The sequence below is a fragment of the Solanum dulcamara genome, chromosome 1 (genome assembly GCF_947179165.1).
Source record: "Solanum dulcamara chromosome 1, daSolDulc1.2, whole genome shotgun sequence".
Classification (NCBI taxonomy): domain Eukaryota; kingdom Viridiplantae; phylum Streptophyta; class Magnoliopsida; order Solanales; family Solanaceae; genus Solanum; species Solanum dulcamara.
The window spans coordinates 78,766,561-78,783,809 of NC_077237.1; the positions used below are offsets into that span (position 1 = coordinate 78,766,561).

The following is a 17,249-nucleotide window of genomic DNA, read 5'->3' on the forward strand; positions in this document are numbered from 1 at the left end:
TAAACACAAATATTATATATATGTTTAACCTAGACTCAATAACTTATCCAATTCTATAAACACGTTCCTAATCTTGATGTCACTTAACATGTCAACTCCCATATTTTTTTGAATTTCAAAACTAGGGTTAAACCTCAATTAAATTAAATAATCACTTTAAAATTTGAGCCTTTAGTAACGCTTCTGAATGATCAAAATTTGTTCAAATACATAATCTTCATAAGAATACGAATTCAATGACACCCATATTGCTATATTTATTTTTGGATAAAAAAATTGGCTCAAAAAGTCATCCCGAGTTATTGAAGTCAAATCTGAAATTTTCTTCTCGAATATGTTCACTCATGATAAAATAAACTCACATATCAAATTTTAGCTAAAACGGATCGTTATTCGATCCCCAAATCAAGATTTTATGTGAAGAACCCTAGGGTCATATTTCCTTATTTCAGCGTTATTTCTCCACTAATATACCCTAAAAATATATTCATAATCACATAAAAATTTAAAAGAAAGGATGAGAATAATTATCTTGACACTTTGGAATAAAAATTCTTATTTTTCTCTTCTCCTTTATTTTTCTTTTTCCTTTTTTTTTATTTCTTCCTCCGTATTTTTTTCCAGCTTTTACGTTCTGTGTTGAGGGAAAAAAAAAAAGAAGCAGCAAGAAAACCCTTTTCTTTCGCTTGGTCGTCGCTTTTCTCTTTTTTTTTTTTTTCTTCTCTTAATTTAATAAATTCTATCTTTTTTCTTTAATAATTGGTATAGAGTATTAATTAAATTAATACTTTAACCCATTAATTTAATTAGTTATTTAAATTCATCCCTTAACTAAATAATCATAGTTATTGAATAGTCAAAAATATCTTATTAAAAATTTACTAATAAAAAATTTCTAATACTCAAAATAACATAATAATTCGTTACAGTCTGGAACCCTGGATGCATTGGGAATTCAAATTAATCCGGTTCCACAACCGATATAGGACACCAAATCGGACCTGCTTGTAACGGGCGGCTTAGCAGTCCCACCGGCCACCACCCCTTACCAATCGCAGCTGGCCTCCTTGTTGATACTTGATACAAATGCTTTGAATTGTCCGATAGTTATTGCCATTTTCATCTGACTCTGGAGATCGCAGGGAGGGAAAGAGATGGGTTTGCTCACTCACAGAGTAGAAAGGAGTGAGATAGAATCAGGTGACCATATCTACTCTTGGAGAACTGTTTTCGCCTACTCTCATCATGGTCAGTCTGCAACTCTTTTACACAATTTCGTTTAATCCTTATTAAAGGTTATAACTGTTCTTTTTTTGCTTCAATTTGTGATTCTGGAATCACCAAAAGCAGCAATTGTTGCTTAGGATATATGCAGATTTTAACCTAGAGAGTTTGTTTCCGATAGACCATCTATTCAAAAGAAAAGTACTAGAAGCAAGATTGCAAGAACAATATGACATCAAATTAGCAAGATACAATACAAATGAAGCGACAAATAGTAATAAACATTGAAGAATAAGAAATTACATGATTACTAAATAGTACTTCTAAAAAGTAGAATATGAGAGGAGGCTAGCCCCCTGCCTCTCCCACACAAAGTGCAACAACACTCAACTAACTACTAATCTTCTGCCCTAATCCTTGACCTTCATACCTTCTTATCTAGGGTCAATGTCCCCAATCAATTGAAGTTGTGTCATGTCCTATCTAATTACTTCTCCCTGGTCTTCTTTGGCTTACCTCTACTTATCCTAATTACAACCTCTTACACCTCTTTACTGGCGCATCTTCGCACGTCCGAACCATCTCAGCCTCGCTTTCCTCATCTTGTTCGCCACGGAGGCTACTCCCACCTTACCCCCCTGTAACTTTGTTCCTAATCATATCTGAAACTTTGTTCCTAATCATATTTATTCTAGTATGCCCACACATCCATATGAGCATCCTCTCTCCGCTGCCTTTATCTTCTGAATGTGGGCATTCTTGATTGGCCAAAACTCTGCAATGTTGTTCTATCCATCACTTTGTAGAACTTACCTTTAAACCTTGGTTGCACATTCTAAAAATAATGTACGGAGATGTTACGGACATTCACAAATCTTGAGGTCCACAGCATTTTGGGGATGGATGTGCATAGAAATTGATAACTCACTTTTATTACAGGATGAACATTCTTCATTTTTGTCATATTTTTTTGTATTTGCAGAAAAGAATGTACATCAATCTGTGATATTTACTCCAGCTTTTACTTCACACCAACATTACGATTTTTACATAAACCAGTGGCTGAGCCAAAACTTTATAAGGGGATTCAAAAAAATTATTAGAGTGTCACACCTAGGATTTGAATTTTTGACTTAAAGTCAATTTTGAACCCCTTTACCACTACACTAGAATTTTTCTTAAGTCAACGGTACTCAACAGTTCACATATAACCAAAAAAGAGCCCTATGTGTGCCTTCCATTTTTCGGAAAGGAGATTCAATTGACCTCCCCTGGATCCCTTTAGCTTCGCCACTGCCTCCAATATGTTACTTGACACCGAAACAATCTTAATGTCAGGCTATTCATGTACACTTGTTTGCTCCCCAACTCAACACCTATAAACCTTGTCAAATATGAAATCATATTGCTTTCATCTTGACAAACATTTGGATCTCCTACTTTGCTGAAAATAAGGTTGATTAATGTGCTTTAGAGAGTATTTGGTGATCTATGATCTCACTGGTCCTTAGCTTTTGCATTTGAGTTGTTAACGTGTCAAGGAGGTTTAACAATGTTTAAATTGTAGTGGATTAAGCATAAGAAAAAGAAACAAAGTCACAGAATTCTCGAGAAGCACGTCCTTCTTAGGAGTTGCTTCTGAAAATTCTAATTGTTTTAATTTTTTCTAAGATGATAATTTTGTAGTAACACTGTACCTCTATGTACTTCGGACAATTTGGACAGAAAGAATAGTAGATTTTTGAGGGGAAAAACGAACATATGTCCATGTAAAGTTTAGATATCTCGAAATTTATACTTTTTGGTGTATAAACTTAAGCTCATGGACCTCTTTCAATTATTAAAGGAGCCAGTCAGATCTCTTAACATATTCACAACCTCCTTGGTACATTTGTATCAACAATAAAATTTTCTACAGATGAAAAAGATAAATTCAGCAGTAGGAAATGTCTGATCTGTGTCATGTTAATATGCTAGATCCTAGTGTAACATGCATGTCTCTTGAATCTTGCATGACTGATCATTACGAGGAAATCACTCTAACTTCATCTTTGATGTTTATAAATTACTATGATAAGACGTTCTAGTAGTTAGTGAATGAGGCACAATAGACTTTATCTCCCTTAATTTTTTTCTTGTTAGACTTTCAATCATTTGTACTGTAATATCTGTTGCAACCAAATATTTAGTGATATATTTTGATATCTGATTTGTAGCTGGCGTCGCTTGACAAAGTATTTTTGGAATGTCTGAAATTCTTGAACAGGAATCTATGTTGGTGGGAGTAAAGTTGTTCATTTCACATGTGAGCAAAATATTGTTTCTGGAGACCCAATTCTCTTCTCTGTTCCCTTAAATTGCTCGTCAGCTTCAAGTACAAATGTGTCTTCAACCTGTACAAATATTCCCGATTGTGGATTTCAACAAAAGGAAAGTGGGGTGGTTCTCTCTTGCTTGGATTGTTTCTTGGGTGATGGGTTATTGTACCGCTTTGACTATGGAGCAAGCCCTTCAGTTTTTCTTACTAAACTTCGAGGTGGGACATGCACCACTGCACAATCTGATCCTCCAGAGTCAGTGATTCACAAAGCCATGTACTTGCTTCAAAATGGTTTTGGAAATTATGATGTCTTCAAGAATAACTGTGAAGATTTTGCCTTATACTGTAAAACAGGTCTTCTTGTTCTTGACCAAGGAGCTCCTGGAAGGAGTGGTCAAGCTGCCTCTGTTATAGGTGCTCCTTTGGCAGCTATTGCTTCGTCGCCTCTTAAGTTATTCATGACAAGTCCTGCTGGCTTAGTCGTAGCAACCGCTGGAATGTATTGTTTGACCAGGTATGCAACTGACATTGGTGTGAGGACTGATGTTACTAAGGTGAAAGTGGAAGAGCTGTCTTCTTTCCATAATTGCAAAAGCTCGAAGAAACGCATAAATGAGAACCATTGTGATACAAGAGAGGTTACTCTCAATCAAACAGATACACCAGCTAAAAAGCGGCGACGAGGAATTTGAAGGGCATGTTTTACTTTTTCTTCAAGCTGAAAACTATTTTGGCAGAAGAACGACATGAAAATGGATTTTTGGGATTAGTTTTTGTAAATAGCTGCACTAGTCTTTCTCCAGCAAAATGATATGTCCTGTTTAGTTGGTGACATCTCCCTTAATTTCCTATCTAACCATTCTTGCTGCAACTTTGTTGGCTGCTTGAGTAATGATCTGATAAATTAAGTTCTTTTTCTTTCATAAATTATTATATAGTCAACACTTTTGGTTCATGTTGATCGAATTTGCTAAGCTGTGAAAATATTTATCTTGCTCTAATTGCACTAATTTGTTGCTCTGAGATGAATGCAAACATTTTGGATATGAAATCATGACTTCAAATTACATGTACAAATGCTAATTAAGATCATGATATGAAATTGCATATCCAAACACGCTAAATTGACAATTTGAGTTTATCTCTATGCTTGTGACTAGTTGTGATTGTGCAAACTATTAAAAAAAAGGATTTATTAGATACGAGTATTTAGCCAAAGATAGTCACCTTTTTCTAATTAAAAAAAATATATTAAACAATAGCATTTTACTTGTGAAAAAGAATAGTAAGCTTTCGTTATTTCGTATTAAGTAATTTTTAAATAATATTTTAATATTAAGAAAAAAGTTAAAAAAGTTTAATGATTAAAAATATGGATCAACAATCATTTGTCCAAAATAAAAAAGAAAGAGAGATGAACGCCCCCTCTGCGGCTCAGCGGTCCCACCACCCCTACCAATAGCAGCTACGTATCGTCTTGGTTTTGTTTTTGTTGATGAAATATTTTTAGACTAATGGGATATTCATCGCCATATCCATAAGACTCAAGGTTTCTTCTTCAAAATTTGTGTTGATTTTCTTTTTCTTATTTATATATATAGATTTATTCTAAAGGTTGGGTTGAAAGTATTGTTGAATACATTTGGATGGCGAATTTGTATGTGAGGGCTGCTCCAACGACGGATCTGAATCGGAATACTGAATGGTTCACGTATCCTGGAGTATGGACCATCTACATATTCATTCTCTTCTTCTCATGGCTCGTTGTGCTATCTGTATTTGGTTCTTCATCCGGCATGGCGTGGACTATCGTCAATATTTCTCATTTCCTTGTACGTATCAATGTTCTCTAATTTTTTGTTTTTTTGAAATGATTTTAGGTATTGATCTGATTTTACAATATGCGTTTATGATTAGTTTACTGTGTTATGATTTTCGAGATCTGGGATTTTGGGAGGGAATGGATCTTAATCGCTCTTTCTGTTGGAAGAGCTGTATGATAAACACTGAAGAAGCTAGAAATTTTGCTAAGGTGTTCAAAGTTTTATCTAAAATGTTGTTTTTGACCTATAAACACAGTATTATTTTTTATATACAACAACAACAAACCCAGTAGAGTCCCATCATGTGGGGTCTGGGTAGGATAGAGTGTACGCAGACCTAACCCCCACCTTAAAAGGTAGGGCGGCTGTTTCCGAAAGACCCTCGGCTTAAGAGAGAAGAACAAGGGAGGAGAAACAAGGAAAACAAGACATAGGTCAGTAGAGCCAGACATATAACAAACAATATAAAAATATGAATAATGAGAGCGATAAAGTCAGGGTAGGAAAGATCGGGGATAAAGGAGCATTAGCTACTATAGATAAAATAGGATACCCAAAGTAAACTGGGCCAACTAATATAAGCAGTAATCCCATGCAAAAATCATATGTTAATAAACAAATGAGCGCGACTACGACTACTATGGAGAAAAGATAGGCCACCTAGCCCACTATCTTAGTCTGAGTCCTCTATAGCCTCCTATCTAAGGTCATGTCCTCGGTGAGCTGCAACTGTGCCATATCATGTCTAATCACCTCTTCCCAATACTTCTTCGGCCTCCCTCTGCCCCTCCTGAAACCGTCCATAGCCAACCTCTTGCACCTCCGCACTGGAGCATCCGTGTCTCTCCTCTTCACATGCCCAAACCATCTCAGTCTCGCTTCCCGCATCTTGTCCTCCACCGATGTCACTCCCACCTTGTCTCGGATATCTTCATTCCTAATTCTATCCATCCTAGTGTGCCCACACATCCACCGCAGCATTCGCATTTCCGCGACTTTCATCTTCTGAACATGAAGTTTCTTAATTGGCCAACACTCCACCCCGTACAATAGAGTTGGTCTAACCACCACTTTGTAGAACTTGCCTTTGAGTTTTGGTGGCACTTTCTTGTCACACAGCACTCCGGAGGCGAGCCTCCATTTCATCCACCCTGCACCGATACGGTGTGAAACATCGTCGTTGATATCCCCATCTTCCTGTATAATAGACCCAAGGTACTTGAAGCTTCTTTTCTTTTGAATGGCCTGGGTACTAAGCCTCACTTCCCCGTCAGCCTCACGCGGCAGGCCACTGAAACTGCACTCCAAGTATTCTGTCTTGGTCCTACTCAATTTAAATCCTTTAGACTCCAACGTCTGTCTCCAGCCCTCCAGCTTGTTGTTAACTCCGTTGTGAGTCTCGTTAATCAGGATTATGTCATCCACGAACAACATACACCAAGGCACCTCACCTTGTATTTGTCTTGTCAATTGATCCATCACCAGGGCGAATAGAAACGGGCTAAGAGTCGATCCCTGGTGCAACCCCATCGTAACTGGAAAGTGCTCCGAGTCCCCTCCTACCGTCCTTACCCTGGTCTTAGCTCCATCATACATGTCTTTAATCGCTCTAATGTACGCCACAGGTATACATTTCGCCTCCAAGCATCTCCATAGGACCTCTCTTGGGACTTTGTCATAGGCCTTTTCTAGGTCAATGAATATCATGTGTAAGTCCCTTTTTCACTCCCTATACTGCTCCTCCAATCTCCTTAAAATATGAATGGCTTCTGTAGTCGAGCGCCCCAGCATGAATCCAAACTGGTTCTCTGAAATAGACACACTACTCCTCACCTTCATTTCTATCACCCTTTCCCACACTTTCATAGTGTGACTTAGCAGCTTGATACCTCTATAGTTGGTGTAGCTTTGAATGTCTCCCTTGTTCTTGTACACGGGAATGATTGTACTCTACCTCCATTCTTCCGGCATCTTCGATGTCCTGAAAATGACATTAAACAGCGCAGTCAGCCACTCCAATCCTACCCTACCTGCATTCTTCCAAAATTCCCCAGGAATCTCATCAGGTTCGGTCGTTTTTCCCCTGCTTATCCTACGAACAGCTTCCTTAACCTCCTTAACCTTTATTCTCCTACAATACCCAAAGTCGCGACGCCTATCCAAGTGCTCCAAGTCTCCCAACACAAAGTCTCTGTCCCCTTCTTCGTTCAAGAGTTCGCGAAAGTATGACTGCCATCTCTGTCTAATGCGGGATTCCTGTACCAGTACTTGACCATCCTCGTCCTTGATGTACTTCACTTGATCCAAGTCGCGTGCCTTCTTCTCTCTCGCCTTGGCAAGCTTAAATAGCTTCTTATCCCCGCCTTTTTCCTCTAGTTCTGCATAAAGGCGTTCAAAGGCTGCCGTTTTAGCCGCCGAAACTGCCATTTTCGCCTCCTTATTCGTCATCTTATACTTTTTCCTGTTCGTTCGCTTCTCTTCATCATCCTTGCTATCTACCAACTTTACATATGCCTGCTTCTTTGCTTCTACCTTTCCCTGGACTTCTCCATTCCACCACCAATCCCCTCGGTGCCCACCATGGCGGCCTCGTGAGACCCCCAGCACTTCTCTAGCTGTTTCCCTAATGCAGCTGGCCGTCCTATCCCAAATACTGCTCGCCTCCCCCCTACTATCCCACGCCCCCATAGCCATCAGCTTGTCCCCCATCTCTAGGGCACTAGACGGAGTCAAACGACCCCACCTAATCCTCGGTCGGTCATCCACGACCCTCTTCTTCTTCTTCCTTCTTATCTCCAAGTCCATGACCAATAGTTTATGTTGGGTCGTAAGATTCTCACTTGGTATGACCTTGCAGTCCTTACAGAGGCTTTTATCATCTTTTCTAAGGAGCCAGAAGTCTATTTGCGTCGCCGCCCTCGAGCTACGAAAGGTTACCAAGTGCTCCTCCTTCATTGGGAAACTCGAGTTAGCCACCCTTAAACCAAAACCTTTTGCGAAATCCAGGAGTGAGGCTCCTCCACTATTTCTGCACCCGAAGCCAAATCCTCCATGCACCTCGTCATAGCCCGTCGAAACAGACTCAATGTGCCCATTGAAATCTCCTCCTATGAATAGCTTCTCAGTTGGCGGTATACTGACCACCACTTCGTCTAAGTCCTCCCAAAAGCGCCTTTTTGTCTCCTCGTCCAACCACACTTGCGGCGCATAGGCACTAATAATGTTCAAGGTGAGCCCTCCAACGACTAACTTAATCGTCATCATCCTATCATTGGTCCTCTTAACCTCTACCACCTGATCTCGAAGCTCGCTATCTACTAAGATCCCTACTCCATTCTTAAACCTCGACTTGCCTGAAAACCAAAGTTTGTACCCATCCACCTCCTTAGCTTTAGGTCCTACCCATTTAGTCTCTTGGACGCAAGCTATATTAATCTTCCTCTTCTTAAGAATCTTAACTAACTCTATGGACTTTCCCGATAAGGTCCCAATATTCCAAGACCCTACTCTCAATCTAAAAGCTCCTTCAGCCCCCTTAGCCCTCCCAACCCTGGCCCTCGATCCCAACTGAGAACATGACCCTAGTCTACCATCGCTCACTAAAGCTAGAAAAGCAAAAATACGCTACTAAAAGGTTACTCTCACATAAACGGACGATAAATAGTATAGCACAAGTTAGCAATTGTTTAATAACAGTGAGACAGGTACTTAATTTGGCACTGCAATAAATATTTATAGGCTAAAATATCGGAAATGGGCTATTGGAGGTACCAACTCCAAGTTAGTAAAACCTGTTCACTGTCAAAACACTGTTCACTGTCGGAAAAGCATTGTTCACCGCCGGAAAACTGGATACAAATATATGGTCAGCCTCGGAATGCAGAGGCGACCACCCTGGGAGAAAAAACGGAGCCGAAAAATGGCCGAAAACTACCACACGCGCCGACGCGTGCAGCGCGTGGCGTCGCAGATCTGCGGCTTCTGGCGGCGCGTGGCTGAGCAGATCTCAGAGGAGCTAACTGGGGTTTGCTCGCCTGAGTGTTCCGCACCTCGTGGTGTTGTTGGTTTTGGCAACAGGCGTAGAGAAATTGAAGAGAGAGAGAGAGAGAGAGAGAGAAAGAAGAGTATTATTTTTTATATGCACAATATAATTTTTGACGAAGGGCCCTTGGGTTAATGTAGCTACGCCATTGATGATAAACCTACCTATGGCTACTTAAAGCCCGGATATTTGTTTTCTGCTTCTAGTTTGATTAAATTATAGGTCATTCTGGTAAAATTGTTACCATGTGACCATGGGATCACGGGTTTGAGTAGTGGAAACAGTCTTTTACTTAAATGTAGAGTAAGCCTGCGTATAATAAACCCTTGTGATTTGGCTCTTCCCTAGACCTAACGTAAGGAGGGAGCTTAGTGCACCGGATTTCCCTTTATAGGTCATCCTGCTGCATGCATAGGGTCTTTGTGATTTCTCAAATTTCACTAGTCTTGTGGTATAAGGAGTATATAGTGAATCAATACCTTTATACTCGGAAATATTTTTCAAAAGAGATGTTTTTGGCTAAATTAAAACCTTCATTAGTATATTAAATTTATCATCATCCATTATGGTATGGCTTATTCTTTTCTTACTTCCATTTTGTAGCAATAGAATTCACTTATGTACTCTATTATATTATTCTGGAAAATATTAAGATACTCCCAGTGTGTTTGGTATAAAGGAAAATGCTTTTCACAGAAAATGATTTCCTAGAAAAAGTTTCTTGGAAAACAAGTGGATTTCTTGCTTATTTTCTAGTGTTTAGTAAGTAACCAAGCAAGAAAATATTATCCCAAGAATATTTATATGTTATCTAGCAAAATATCATGGAGGCAGGATGGAGGGTGGCGGGGGGTGGGATGGTCAAGGTGCGTGGGGAGGAGATAATAAACTTGTAATGTCACTTATGCAACTTGTTTTCACTACTTCCATTAGAGAAGTCATTTTCCTCATTTTTAAGGAATTTGTTTTCCTGGAGAAACATCCAAACATAGGAAAATTGGAAGATATTTCCTCCATATCAAACACGCCCTAAATACCTAAGAAATTTAGTTGGCTCTAATTTGTTTTTCTTTGTGATGCTAAATTTTGTTATTTCAATAAAATCTTGAAATAGCTGTAAGTAAAGAAACCCTAATCCCCTTTTCAATTTTGTCTTTTTTTTTTGTTCTTAGGGAAAAAAATTATCAATTTCAAAGGCATTCACCTAGATTATTGAGTATCAGCATACGCACATTAAGAGATTGTATAATAGTATAGATATGCATGTGACATTTTGAGAATCACAAAGTTTTGATGAAGTTGTGAATTGATACGGACCCCAGGGGAGCGGAATGGATATAGAGGATACGTTATCCATCTCAACTAGTTTGGAATCGATGGGTAGTTGATGTTGCAAACTATTAATTCTCAGGGTGGTTTACAGTAGACTTTACTCAATGTTGGGTGCCATAATCTGTGCATGTTGTCACTTTGGGTTGTGTAGAATGGCTTATCTTCATATTGAGGAGAGAATGCAGTTTAATTGCTGGAACTTGAAACACATAATGTAAATTAATTTTCTCTTAAAAAAAAGATTTGAAAAAAATTTAAGCAGTTTGTGAGGTAAACCGGGGGAAATTTCACTAGATGAAATGTTATGTTGACTTGATACAGTCGCAACTTTGATTGGTCTGTTGTTTCAATATCTTCTCTAAGTGCTATACTTCTACGTCATTTTCTTTCTCTCAATGGTATCCTTTTTAGTTGGTTGGCATCTTGGGTTATTAGCTGCATGGTCATGATGGATCTTGATCTCAAGAAGTTCGCAAGAAGTAGGAATTTCTGAGGGTATTAAACTTCATACATTATTTGCTCCTAGAATGCTTTTTCCCCTTTTCTTCAATTATGTAATTCTTTTATTAGATCAAATGCAAGTAAACTATGGGTAGGCTCTTTATTATATAGTTGAGCATTTTATTCCTCTGATAACATATCTGGACATTTGTTGGTCCTTCCCAATGAAAGATTGTGAACTTTATTATTCCTTGGAATTTCTGGTTTTGATGATGATTCCGAAGGTCATCGAAACTAGAAACTTAGAGAAAACCTTGTTTGGTGCAATATCAAAGCTTCTGCATTGAGAGACTAACTTGTGGAGATATAAGCCTGGTCCTTTCATCTAATACTGCATGAGTGACACATATGGATCCATTATTTTATGTACCTATAGAGGAATTTATGTAGTTGTTGTTGTTATTATTATTATTATTATTTACATATATCTACCAGCAAACATTTCCATTGCCAATTTATCTGAAGTAACCATTTTTTCTTTTATTGAAATATATGTTTAGGATCTATACATGATATCCTGGCTTTGTCTTGGATGCCCTATGTTTCTTTTACGTTTTTTTTTTTTAGTTTCACCCTGCTCTCTCCTTATTTCCCTCCCTGAGAAACTCATTTATGTACATTTAAAGTGCAGACTTTGATCTTGTAATACCTTTCATAGCTTTGGTTTACTGGGTTAGTGTGATTTTTTTAGATTTGAAATCATTTTCGTAAACTTTGAAAGTGTAACAAAACTCTACAACATGCTCTTTAACTTTTACCACCACCTATGGTGCAAAACTCCTTTTTGATTGAGAAAAAACTCCATTTTGATTGTTCATGCTACTATATTCACTGTCTATCAGAGCTTCACGACGAGAAAGATAGCTCGTGAGGTTTAAACCAGTGATAGATCAAAGTTGGAGCTTCACAATGCTTCTGATCTTAAACAGATCAGTTGATGAAAGTCTTAAGATGGCTTCCTCTGACATGTATGATTGCTTATTTTTATTAGATTTTGATTTGCTAGTGATAGAATGTTGAGTCATTGATGAGCTAAGCAATTTCTGTTATAGAAAGAGTTTGTTAAATATTTGATACAAAATAGAAATGCTCACTTGTGGCAAACTTAAAGGACCAAAACAGCTCAAGAGCATATTTAAGGGACTACTTTTAACCTACACCCAAATATAAGTGACTATTTTTTTTTTCATTTTCTTGTTCCTAGCAATTTCACTATCTTCGATGTTATGTTTTTTATACTTTTTATTGGCAGAATTTGGAAAATTTGAAATGCTCTTGAAAATTTCATATCACTGAGGACATGACCTTAGATAGAAAGGAGTGGAGGTCGCGTATTAGGGTAGAAGGATAGTAAGGGTAGAATGTTGCCTTGCCCTGTGATGGTTTAGGATTGGTCTTAGGTCTAGACGTGCTAGTATAGTTGTGTTGTTATTGTCCTTTGATTATCACTTTATTTTGCTATTGGTATTGTTCTTGTCTTGTAGAATTTGCATCGCTTCTCCTTTCTCCTTTTAGCCGATATGGTATATATATATATTATTGTTCTCTCTTTCTTGGGACTGATACTTTTGAGCCGAGGGTCTTTCGGAAACAACCTCTCAATCTCCATGAGGTAGTGGTAATGTTTGCGTACACTCTACCCCCCCCCCCCTCTCCCAGACCCCACTTGTGGGATTTCACTGGGTATGTTGTTGTTGTTGTTTGCCTGAAATTACCAGATGTCATAGCAGAATTGGCAAGCCTGTTGTGCACGTATCCGGCTTTTCTGTCTTATTTGTGCATAACTTGTCTTGTCTGTTTTCCTTCAGGTCACATATCACTGTTTTCACTGGAAGAAGGGAACGCCATTTGCTGAAGACCAGGGTATCTACAACAGATTGACATGGTGGGAGCAAATGGATAATGGGAAGCAGCTTACTCCCAATAGGAAGTTTCTGACAGTTGTTCCTGTGGTGCTGTAAGTATTCATTTCATTATGTGAATCATTGATTGCGGTTTTCAGCTATGATGTCAGTAATAGCTTTGTTCTTGCAATGATAGTTGAGTTGTTTTTGGATCACTGGACTAACATAAAACATTCTTCATAAGCTGCACGCAGACTATCAGTTGTTGAGCTCTATCCTTATTTCTCTAATTACCCCTAAAAACAAAAGGAGGATAGAGTTTGATATGCTAATATGTTAATTACTTAATGCTCAGCATTCTTTAACATCATGGCGTCAATCATATTGTAGTACATATCCTTTTAAGACTCGTTTGATTTGTTGTATAAGAAAAAATAATATCAATATAGAACTTTGCATTATTAATACAATGTATGATTTTCGATATAAGACTTAGCAATGGTAGTAAAGACTCTGCATTGCTAATATAACATTTGATTTTCAGTATGAACAAATTAAATGGGAATCTATGTATTCTTTATGTGAGATAGAGTGTGATGTGCTAATATATTAATTAGCAATTCTTGTTTTAGGTATTGTAAACTTCCCATAAGAATCTGTGTATTACTGGTATAGCAATCAACACATTATTGTCCTGCATAACAATCCCAAATTATAATCTCTAAATAAGTAATCAAAGAGCTAAGCAATATTTTAATGCCGTGGAGTAAATAATGGGGTACATATTTACAATCCTAGTGAACTAAGCCTATATCATATAAAATGTGTATGGAGGTTGTAGCAGGATGCACGTATGAGTGTCAGCCAGAAAACTAATAAACATAGCTTTCTTAGCACAAAATTGGTAATCTGAGGCTTAATTTAGTTTGGGGATTTGAGACGCACGTCACAAAATTGAAATCTGCTGTAAGCCAAGTTTGGTATTTAGTGGTGAAGAGTAGAAGGATGGACCATTATCCACCAAGTATTATCTGGAGTCTGTTTTTGTGTAGTTGTTAAAGCCTGGATCCCTTGTAAACCTTTTGGTACCTTCTTGGTACTGTTTTTAAAATAAAGTACTTTGCATGATCCACTCACAAAAAACCATTATCAATCAAGTATTGAAGTAGGAAACAATGGTTTTCTCAGTCATAGGAAAAGTTAGTCAGTTTTTGAGTTAAAGAAGTGAGTTGATTGACATTGGTTCAGCTGTATGAAAGCCTGGGTTGATTTTCCTTTTTGATTTCATTCTCTAGTTCCGGACGAGTTTGAGGTCTTTGGTGCCTTAATTTGATGTTGACCTATATGTAAGTCAGATGTTCTAAAAGGAATCCCCAATAATATAAGCACAAAAGAGGTACATGTAAAACTTAGCCTATTGTGACAAAGCGAGACTAATCAGTTGCAAGAGAGGATTGAATGTTGTAATTGAAACAGCATAATGTCTACTGGATAGTTTCTGTAGCAGTGAGTTCTACTGTAAAAGACAGGAAGTGAAAAATGAAACAATATTTTGATATGCATTGACATCTGCTTAAAAAGGAAAAAAGGAACCTAGAAAATCTGCAATAATGGACTGTACGGGTAAAACTTTTGGACCATGATTGTGTCGGTTTCTATGATAACATTTTCCTTCTAAACTTGAGATCACCTTAGACCTGTTAATCACAAGTATTTTTTTTTTTATCTAGGACTGGATATTGAACTAAAAAAGGTACTAGTGAGGGTGTCAACCAAAAGCTTGGAACTGAGGCATAATTGTTGTTGGTTAAATTATCAGTTCAACTGGTTCTATATGCATTGCAGGAAAAATCTGAAGATAAACTAGTAATTTTGTATTTCTTCGTCGTAACAGTCAACTAGTGTATGCAATACAATTGTGCTGAAAGCATTTTTACCATAAATCCCTGGTAGTTTCTCCAACAAAATATCACCTTAATCTGAGTTAATCTTCCAGATCTAATGCTATAAACAGTTGTTGGTGGATGCCGTATTTGAGCCATAATATTAAATCAAGTAATACCTATCAGTTTGGAGAATATAGTTTGATTTGGTTGTTATGAGATCTTTTTCACTTGAGCTTTTATGACTTCAATACATTATCTAGATATGTAATGCTAGTGGCTTGTTTGATTTATGTATATGTGTTAGGAAACATAGATATTGGTTCCAATTAACTTTATTATATGGTAAAAGTCAAAATATAACATTTTAAGGAAATTTTGTTGGCACTTTATTGGACAAAACATGCTACTACGTTTAAATGTAAACAAATGTAAAGTGCAATATGTTTCGGATTCAGATCTACTTATGCCTCCACAAGTGTGGATGAATGACGGTCTGGATATCTAAGTACTTGCTCATAATGTGTTTGCATGTTCCTAGATCAGGACCCATTGATGTAATGAAAAGAAAAAAGAGTTGCATAGTATTGCTTACTGATTCTGCATGAAACTTTTTTTCCATCTTTACGATGGACTGAATACCTTGTTCTCGGATAAGTTAATATAGTTTACTGGTGAAAGCATTATGAATAACAATAAGTAGTGCAGCCTTTGTTCTAAATTCTAATGATGTCAATAGGACATGATCTGTTTGCCATTTGTTTGGCTGGAGAAAAAACGATACTTCATTTTAGTTGATTCGTGCTTGCTTAAGACGACTTTTCACCTTTTCCATTACAAATATGTTGTAAATTTCTAATACTTGCTTCTTTCAATAGGTACTTGATAGCTTCCCATACAACTGACTATCGACACCCAATGTTGTTCTTCAACACATTCACAGTTTTCATACTGGTGGTTGCCAAATTTCCCAACATGCACAAGGTTCGAATTTTTGGGATCAATGCAGATCAATGAACTACATTCAATTCAAAACATTTAGTTCAACTTTACTCTCAGCCATATATTTGATTGGTTTAACAATTTTGAGTAAACAGGGAACTCCTGTACAAATGCAACAACTGCAAAGGGTGAAATTATATATAGTAAAAAATCAAGAGCCGATGTTCGGTATGCTTAGCTACGCTCTTTTTTATAACCCGTTGAGAACAATGTTCTGCAACTTTTCCTCCATATTCTATTGAACTATATCCTTTCTATGTTTGATTACTCTTTTTTCTTACCTATATTTTTTTAAAGTAAAAGCAAATGTTGCAGCTGAAAATGAGATTGGAAGATCTAATCAGTACATGGTGTTTTTTTTCTGCAGAAAAGGGTCAGAAATGTTTTTGAACTATGTGAAATTGAGTAAAATTGTTTTTAGTTAATAGTTTGGTCCAAAAAAGTATATGCTTGTTGTTTAAAAGTTTGGTTAAAATGCTCCTATTATTACTTAATGGTTCAAAAATGCATTTTTTTAAATAAATATATAAGATTTTTTTTCTTTTTAAACATATTTTTTGTCTTGATATTTCATAATAAGAAGGGTTTTTTTAAAAAAAAAAAAAAAGAAAAAATATACCGCAAGGGTGTTTTAGTATTTTTTTCTGTTAACAGTTACATGTGAGGTTAGTTGCACCCAACTTTAGCTTTATATGTATGCAATGCAACTAACACTTTATTTAGATGGTTGTCACGTATTGTTTTATAACGTATTTGTATTGTGTTGTATTGTATTGTATCGTATTATATTATTTTAATAAATATAATGCTCGAATAGATTGTATCATTCTCCATCATTACATAAATGTCACATATTCATGATTTGAATGATAAAAATTTATAAGAAAAGTAAGGTATCGGATAAAGCTATTATAAAACTACTTCATGTGTTCTTGATAATCTTGAAGAAGAAGGAGAAAAAAGAGTACATTTGATTCAAAACTTCAATTGAAAAGTGTTAAAAATTATTTGGGAGGTTTTGCAAAATTGAAATTAAAAAATAATAGAATAGATGAATCTTTTCTCAAACGGCAAGAGCATGAATGAATTAAACTTTTAACAGATGACATAAATAAATATTTTTTAAAAGTTCAATGACATATTTGAGCCTTTTTCCTAATATTATATTTAAAACCAATTATGAACACTTGATGTAGCAGTTTCAGAATTCAAAACACATGAAATTAAAATTCTGCCTTAATTTCTACCTAGAGCTATGAGCTTGAAATGGATAAGGAT

General features: G+C 36.8%; 2 protein-coding genes across 2 annotated transcripts; both read left to right on the forward strand.

Annotated features, from left to right (window-relative positions):
- Positions 1-936: 936 nt before the first annotated feature.
- On the forward strand, positions 937-4,499 carry LOC129889124 (protein LEAD-SENSITIVE 1-like). Its single transcript, XM_055964298.1, has 2 exons — positions 937-1,248; positions 3,491-4,499. The coding sequence occupies exons 1-2, from the start codon at positions 1,155-1,157 to the stop codon at positions 4,234-4,236; spliced, it is 840 nt and encodes a 279-aa protein (XP_055820273.1). The 5' UTR covers positions 937-1,154; the 3' UTR covers positions 4,237-4,499.
- A 461-nt stretch (positions 4,500-4,960) lies between these two features.
- LOC129873162 (uncharacterized protein C119.09c-like) lies at positions 4,961-16,148 on the forward strand. The gene is made up of 3 exons (XM_055948232.1): positions 4,961-5,376; positions 13,051-13,199; positions 15,848-16,148. The coding sequence occupies exons 1-3, from the start codon at positions 5,191-5,193 to the stop codon at positions 15,984-15,986; spliced, it is 474 nt and encodes a 157-aa protein (XP_055804207.1). The 5' UTR covers positions 4,961-5,190; the 3' UTR covers positions 15,987-16,148.
- Positions 16,149-17,249: the final 1,101 nt, after the last annotated feature.

What these genes read in the sequence shown, in the direction of transcription:
- LOC129873162 (XM_055948232.1), top strand. Translation starts at nt 5,191, where the DNA reads ATGGCGAATTTGTATGTGAGGGCTGCTCCAACGACGGATCTGAATCGG. An exon ending in TCAATATTTCTCATTTCCTT is followed by an intron (nt 5,377 to 13,050) that starts GTACGTATCAAT and finishes GTTTTCCTTCAG; the next exon opens with GTCACATATCACTGTTTTCA. An exon ending in ACAGTTGTTCCTGTGGTGCT is followed by an intron (nt 13,200 to 15,847) that starts GTAAGTATTCAT and finishes TTCTTTCAATAG; the next exon opens with GTACTTGATAGCTTCCCATA.
- LOC129889124 (XM_055964298.1), top strand. Translation starts at nt 1,155, where the DNA reads ATGGGTTTGCTCACTCACAGAGTAGAAAGGAGTGAGATAGAATCAGGT. An exon ending in TTTCGCCTACTCTCATCATG is followed by an intron (nt 1,249 to 3,490) that starts GTCAGTCTGCAA and finishes ATTCTTGAACAG; the next exon opens with GAATCTATGTTGGTGGGAGT.